The sequence below is a fragment of the Rhinopithecus bieti genome, unplaced genomic scaffold, assembly GCF_001698545.2.
Source record: "Rhinopithecus bieti isolate Rb0 unplaced genomic scaffold, ASM169854v2 scaffold_81727, whole genome shotgun sequence".
In the NCBI taxonomy this organism is placed as follows: domain Eukaryota; kingdom Metazoa; phylum Chordata; class Mammalia; order Primates; family Cercopithecidae; genus Rhinopithecus; species Rhinopithecus bieti.
Window position 1 is genome coordinate 755,191 of NW_016834786.1, and position 7,871 is coordinate 763,061.

The 7,871-nt window shown below is 48.3% G+C and overlaps 1 protein-coding gene across 1 annotated transcript in view; it reads left to right on the top strand.

Moving 5' to 3' along the window:
• Positions 1-7,871, top strand: part of PTPRJ (protein tyrosine phosphatase receptor type J) — a 65,421-nt gene that overhangs the window by 18,757 nt on the left and 38,793 nt on the right. The window contains 4 exon segments of the mRNA XM_017865730.1: positions 523-774; positions 1,869-2,087; positions 4,661-4,924; positions 7,348-7,611. Of these exon segments, the coding sequence (XP_017721219.1) occupies positions 523-774; positions 1,869-2,087; positions 4,661-4,924; positions 7,348-7,611 (999 nt within the window).

Below are 7,871 nucleotides of genomic sequence, written 5' to 3' on the forward strand. Positions count from 1 at the left end.
GAGTAGCTGGGACTACAGGCGCCCGCCATCTCGCCCGGCTAGTTTTTTGTATTTTTTAATAGAGACAGGGTTTCACCGTGTAGGCCAGGATGTTCTCGATCTCCTGACCTCGTGATCCACCCATCTCGGCCTCCCAAAGTGCTGGGATTACAGGCTTGAGCCACCGCGCCCGGCCAAATGCTACCATTTAAAAGGGACAATTTAGAAGAGTGTCCAGTCACCATTGGGGTTAATCTTGGAGACCAGTGTGGATCCTAAACAATTTCAGTTTTAAGGTTTTTTCTTCTTTTCTGCGTTGTTATTTTCTCCCCCAGCCCTGCTGTGAAAATGATGGAAATGCACTGGACTGTGATAGAAAGGAAGTATTTTTAGTGAGTCACTTCGGGACCTCAGTGACCTCAGTCATTCTTTCTTTTTTTCTTTTCTTTTAAAACCTGCTCCCAGCACTGAACCCCAGTCATTCTTAGTGAAGGTGACTGCATATATCTTATTCCATTAATGCATGTTGTGTTTTTAAAATAGAGCCGATTCCAGTTTCTGGTCTCCATGTTGCCCTCACGGGTGTGAGGCAGGCTACTCTCTCCTGGAGCAATGGCGATGGCACTGCCTCCTGCCGGGTGCTTCTTGAAAGCTTTGGAAGCCATGAGGAGTCGACTCAAGACTTCGCAGTCAATATCTCAGGCCTGAAACCAGGGGTTCAATACAACATCAACCCATATCTTCTACAATCAAATAAGACAGAGGGAGACCCCCTGGGCACAGAAGGGGGCTTGGGTGAGTTACAAAGGGTACCTCCCATCTCCCCTACTGGTTCTCACTTTCGGTAACTTAATATTTTAAAAAATAAATTGATCTTCCATGTGTATGGAGATTTAGAATTTATAGAGGGCTTTTCCTCCACATTTTAGTTTGATCCCCCATCTGCATGAGGAAGGAAGGAAACGTGTTCTGATTTTACAGGGGAACACATTGGGGCTGAGAACAGCAATAGAGACTGAAACTTTTTAGAGTCTGGTACCCGGGAAAGTAGAGGCCCCTTTAGCTTTCTATCTTTCAATTGAGCAAATAACAGCTGTGTCAACCCAAGTTGGGCCTTCAGAGGAACTTATCACGTCTGCTGGTTGACATTGGCGTTGTTATTTGCAGATTTCAGAGCATTTGTAGAGGATCCCCAGGCTAACTCCACGAGGAGGACAGGAACTTAACCTGCATCGTACGCTTAAGAAAACAGCCACAGAGTGGGTGTCAGGATCCTTGCTTGCAAGTGACAGAAACCAGACTTTGGATAACTCAGACAGAAGGAACAATTTATTGTCTCGTGTGGATTTTCCTGCTAGCGGGAAGCCTTAGAGAAAGAGATGAGGCAATTCTCATCCCTCCCTCCTGCTTCCTTCTGTTTATCAGCTTCATTCTCAGAGCAGTTCCCTCTGCATACTCAAGGAACCCAGCTGCTCCCGTTTCACACCCTGCAGCTGCCCCACCCGCCAAGGTCTGGTCCAGGGAAATGTGTCTTGAGTGGGGTCTGATTAGCAAAGTCTGCTTCACGGAGCTATCCCTGGAAATCCATGCTGGGACAGGAGAAGATAATGTCCCAAAGAAGGGAGAATGACCTGAAATAAGCAGAGTTTGAAAGAGAAGCACCAGATATCTGTGGTGCTACTGGAATAACAGTACAAATGGAGATGGAGCTATCAGGCCTTTTTATGGGGCTGCTTCTCTCTCTGGAGGAGGAAGGGAGCAGATATTGATGGAGCACCAACTGTGGCCACTGTCTGATGGCCATCTGATGGGGCGGGGGGCTCCAAAGGAAGATGGGGGATGTGTCCCTCTTGTGGTTGATGTCTTTTTGTTTCCTGTGCTTGAAACAGATGTGAGCAACACAGAGAGAAGCCGGGCAGGCAGCCCCACCGCCCCTGTGCACAATGAGTCCCTCCTGGGACCTGCGGACTCATCCTCCAGCCAGCAGTCCCGAGACACGGAAGTCCTGCTTGTCGAGTTAAAGCCTGGCACCCGATACAATGCCACCGTTTATTCCCAAGCAGCGAATGGCACAGAAGGACAGCCCCAGACTATAGAGTTCAGGACAAGTAGGTTGAACTTTGTAAAATGGTGGCAGCCAGAGTTTCCTAGCGCAGTGTTCTGTCTCCCGTGATTCTGATTCTGAGTGATTTCTTGCATAACAACTAGTTTTGATGTCAGAGGGAGCTTTCTGGAGGAGATTTTGGACAGAGCAGATCTGCTCAGTTTCTTCTTAACTCCATGGGCAGTGCACATCTCTCATTAAGTGAAATCAAATACACGGAGCAGCCCCCGTGTGCGAGCACCAGGCACTGCCTCGTGTCGTCTTTCACAGCTCTGCGTGGTGGCCGATGACACAAACTGGCATCATACTTTCCTCTTAAAAGTAGATAATCATTGCTTATTTTTCCCCTACTTTGAGTTAAGAAAGTGAGTTTCGTTTTGTCGCCTGCCCTCGTAATTCGTACCAGTCTTTCTGTTGAAGTGCTTTTGAAATGCACATTGCTGCTTCCTCGCTATAATTTATCAGCACTTTCACTCTGTAAGTTCACCAATATTTGGAGGCTTTGGTGAAAAGAGCGGGAGGGGAACACGTTTGGGAATACCTAGAGGTAGTTACTGGCCAGGCTGTGTTACTTGTACAGGGCTAGAAGTTTTGGCAAGACATTGGTGAGAAGCCATGTCTGTAAGGAATGACAGCTTTTCCTGGTATCCACATTGAAGGAGGGTCCATCTGTGTCCTTCCTTCCCCTTGTACTTGTTTTGCTAACGTCGGGGTGGGTGGGGAGGAAGCGGCTGTAGGAGAGGCCGCCTGACCTCATTGGGTCCGCAGTGACCTGGCAGGAGTGGCAGGCGGGAGGCTCTGGGGTGAGGAGGGCTTGGATTCCAGAGGGTAGGTTAGTTGGAGGAGGAGGAAGGGGCTCCTACATGGGTGCGGTTGGCAGTGGTGGGGTGTCCTGCACACGGTAAGCTTGCGTGAGAGGGTGAAAGGGGCTGAAATCTGGCCTGTGTGCCCTGCATCAAGCCATGCACCCAGGGCTGGGTCCAGCCAGGAGAAGGGCCCTTTGCCTGATTTGCTAAAATGACTCATGAATTCGTGTGGGACTGGGGTCCCTGTTTTTTAAAGCAGTTTGAGCAAAAGCAAAGTAGTAGTGATCACATCTCAGGCTCTTGGTGGTGTGGATTCACACACATCCTGGTTTGCGTTGAGCTGTCTTCATGCTTGGTAAATAATCACTATAGTAGCCTTTCCCTCTCTCGAAGGGGCGAGTGTGTATGTATAAATAAATCTTATTCAGTTTGGGCTGCTGTAACAAATGGCCATGCACTAGATGGCGTAAACAATGAACATTTATTTCTCAGGGTTCTGGAGACTAGAAGTCTGAGACTGGGGTGCTGCAGCATACCTGGGCTCTGGGTGAACACCGTCTTCCTCTTCCGGGTTGCAGGCTCCCTGGGTCTTCATGTGGTTGAAGGGGTGGGGGAGGGGTTTCTCTCCAGCCTCTTTGATAAGGGCACTAATGCCATTTGGGAGGGAGATAATCCATGACCTAATTACCTCCCCAAAGCCCCACCTCCAAAAACCATCATATCAGGGGTTAGGATTTCAACACAGGAATTTTATGGGGGCAGAAACGTTCAGTCTGTTGCAAATCACACACACACACACACACACACACACACACACACACACATTTCCACCCACCTCAGAGCACCCTGCACTTTTCAAGTGACTAGTTAGGTGGGGCAGGGTTAAGGAAACCATCAGAGGACATTGTTGAGGCACCCAAGACTCGTCCACGGCAGAAAGCCACCTCTAGGGCTGAAGGGCTAGAGGAGGACAGGGTGTTTCTGGAGCCTAGTGAGAGCTGGGGCAGTGGAGGACACAGTTGTGTTAGAACAGGAGGCCCAGAGCAGGAGGCGATGGAGGAAGGCACCGACTCCTTTCTCCTGTGGCCCTTCAGGGGCCTGCCCATTGGCTCATGGTGGAACCTGGTCACAGCCCACATGGCAAGACCCCCCTGTGATGCCTTGTGCAGGTCAACCTCCTGGGCACAGAGCAGGTGAGGGAAGGACAGCAGATACGTTGGGAGGGTAGGGTGGGCAGGTGGCGAATAACTGGCACTTGGGTTATCTTTTCTTGAGGTTAGGATTGCTCTCCCAGTTTTATAGATGAGGAAGCTGAGCTCAAGTGGTTTTCCTGCGACCCAGTTGGGTGTCATAGCAGAGTGAGCCCTAGAACCCAGGCCTGCCTTGTCCTGACTTCTGTGATCTCAGGTGATCACGTAGATCGCAGTGTTCGCTTTTGCATCATTTGTGTTTGACAACTTTTCTGGGTGCCCCTGGCCCTAGGGTAAGACACGCAGAGTCCAAGTCATTTAGGTCAAATCTCTAAAGTCAACTTGCAAAAAGGAACAAAGAATAACCCTGTAGGTGCCACTGGCCAGGTGGTTTCTTCACCTCCTGATGATGCCTGACTTTGGCTGGGACCCTCATGCTTTCTAGCCGTGGTTGATGGTGCAGAGGAGGAAGGAACACCCCCCAGGAGAGTTTCCTGGGCTCGACAGCACACCCTGATGACCTCTCCCTCCCTCTGCCTTGGCCGTTCTGGTTATTTTGAACTCCTCTTGTGTTCTCACAGATGCTATTCAGGTTTTTGACGTCACCGTTGTGAATATCAGTGCCACAAGCCTGACCCTGACCTGGAAAATCAGTGATAATGAGTCGTCATCTAACTATACCTACAAGATACATGTGGCAGGGGAGACAGATTCTCTCAATCTCACCGTCAGTGAGGCTCGCGCTGTCATCTCGGGACTCCGCTCAAGCACCTTCTACCGCATCACAGTGTATCCTTTCCTAGGTGACACTGAGGGCACACCGGGCTTCCTCCAAGTGCACACCCGTGAGTTCATGCCTGGCTCTCGCCACCCTTTCCTGCTGTCGTGCTACATGGTAGGCCCAAACACGGGATGTGTGATATAATGGTGACTGTCAGCTGACCACACGCCGAGCTTCGTGTGACATGCTTTCCTTGCACTGGCACATTGTATGCTCACAACAGCCCTGCGACGTGGTTGGCAGTAGCCTTATTTTATAGATAGGAAGCCAAGGCTGAGAGAGGTGCTAGACAGGTGTCACAGCTGAAAAGTGGCAGAGGTGAGATTAAGCGTCTGGTATTTCTCACCTGGAGCCTGTGCTTGTAACTCTCTTTCCAGTATGGAGGAGACCTAGAGTGAATTAATACATGGAGACAAAAATGACCTGGATATTCATGTCCCCTTGTGTCTTGGGTGCTGACATTATAATGAATCACTGGCACAGCTGCATCTCATCTTTGTTTGTTTAAATGTCCCTTAAAAATAAGATTTTATGCAGCAAATAAAAAGCTTTTGGTTCCAAAGAAGGTCCAATAATGTAAAATAAAACAGTAATGGTGCACTAGTGGTATGGTGGTATAATATTGATTATATACGATTAAACAATAGTAGTGACACCAGCACTGCATTTTGCACTGTGCCAGGAGATTTATAGACACTGCAGTGGCCTCCAAGGTAGGTATTGGGGTCCCCTTTTACAGATGAGGGAACGGTACTCTCATGGCTGAACAGTTTGCCCAGGGCCACAGAGCTAGTGAGTAGCAGAGCAGGACTTGAACCCAGGAGTGTGTGGCTCTGGACCCAGGGCTTATCCCACAAGAATGTCCATTCCTTCCCAGGAAGCACACCTCAGCATTCTTACAGATGTATTTTGGACTGGCTCTTTGAGAAAATGAAATATACTTGCATTTCTTTACCTTTTACTTTACTCTTTTACTATTTATTAGTTAGGATTAGGTTCAGCCACGAATAGCACCACTAAAAACAACAACAAAAAACCCCAAGTATCCATGGCTTAAACAAGACAGGGGTTTATTTCTCCCTCCTGTAACGGAAGCCCAGTGCTAGGCAGGGTGGGGACGGTAGAGGTTATCCAGGACTCAGTTGCATGAAACAGAAACTGTGAAGCTATTTTAACCCAAAGGGATTTATCCTGGCAATTGAGGTGTCACAGAATCATTGGAAGAGCTGGTGTATCCGTTCGCTAGGGTTACCAGGACAAGTACCAAAGGCTGTGTGGCTTAAATAACAGAAATAGACTTTCTCATAGTTCTGGAGGCTGAAGGTTAAAGATTCAGGCAACGGCAGGTGTGGTTTCTTCTGAGGCCTCCCTCTTGGCTTATAGATGACTGTCTTCTCCCTCACGTGGTTGTCCTTAGTCTGTGTGTGCCTATGTCCTCATCTCCCTTTGTAAGGACACCGGTCTTGCTGGATTAGGGCCTACCTTCATGACCTCACATTAACTTAATTACCTCTTTAAAGACCCTGTCTCCAAAGACAGCCACATTCTGAGGTCTTGAGGGTTAGGACATAAACATATACATTTGGGAGTGAGGGAGCACAAGTCAGCTCATAACAGCTGGGGACCAGGCTTTAGGCCTGGCCCCAAGAAATGACTCCGGGACAAGGCTGCAGAACTGACCCCCCAGAGAGTCACCACCTCGGTCACAGACAGCAGAGGGAGGAATCAGGAAGTCCCTGCTGTAGTTGCTGGATCCAGGGGTGTATGTTCTGAGCTGTGATCCTGGGATCAGGAAGCTGCAGCCACCGCTGTAGTGTTAGTTCTAGAGCCAGGCAGCATGAGCTCCAGTCATCGCATCCACACTCCAGCTATATGAAGGAGGAAGGGCAGAAGGTTGTGCTCCACCCTTAAAGGACACTTCCTAGAAGTCACCCAGTACCTCTGCTCTCGCTCTGTTGACCAAAACTTAGTCACATGCAACATCTAGCTGCATGGGAGGCTGGGAAATGTGGTCTTTGTTTGAACAGCTGTGCACACACAGCGCTAAAAATCTGGGTGGGTATGGTGAAGGGAAAACAGGGAAATGGATTTTGGGGGTCAAGAGTGGTCTCTGCTGTCCGTCCCCGAACAGAGGCTCTGGGAGGCTAGTAATGCATTCAAGATAAAGCAGCCCATGTGGCCAAGGTTCTCCTCCAGAGCCTGAGCCCTGGACCACAGGAGCTCACGCCTCCTCTCATTTCCTGTGAATGATTGTGTGCAGCGTGAGCACGGAGCTTCTGCATTCTCATGGTCAAATGCTCTCTCCGTGGCCAGAAACAGCTGTTTCCGAGGGGCTCGTGTTGTAGATGATGATACAAAGAAGACAAAGAGAGGAATCAGGTGTCCTAAGTGTACATTTCATCTCAGTGTAAATATTTTCTGAAGTGGGGCATCCCTGTCTCCTGGAGAAATATATTTTTAATCTAGTTGTTTACTTTCTTTGCATAGCCCCTGGTCCAGTTTCTGACTTCCGAGTGACAGTGGTCAGCACGACGGAGATCGGCTTAGCATGGAGTAGCCATGATGCAGAATCCTTTCAGATGCATATCGTATGCATATCCTGTGTGCAGGAGGTTGCTTGGGGAGAAATAACCACCAACCAAAGTATTCTCATTGGTGGCTTGTTCCCTGGAACCAAGTATTGCTTTGAAATAGTTCCAAAAGGACCAAATGGGACTGAAGGGGCGTCTCGGACCGTTTGCAATAGAACTGGTAAGCAAATAGGCTTTTCTGTTCAACCATCATGTTTCTTAAAGGAAATCAGCATAATGAGTAAACATCATGTTTCCAAATATTGTTTTGCTTTTAATTATCTAAGAAAAACCTTTAACAATCTTCACAATAACAAGAATGCTTATTTATTATATGAAATACAGACAAGTAGAAAAAACTTACATGGAAACCATCAAGCAGAGATAATCACTCTTGATGTGTGACATTTTACAATTTTTTTTTTTTTTTTTTTTTTTTTT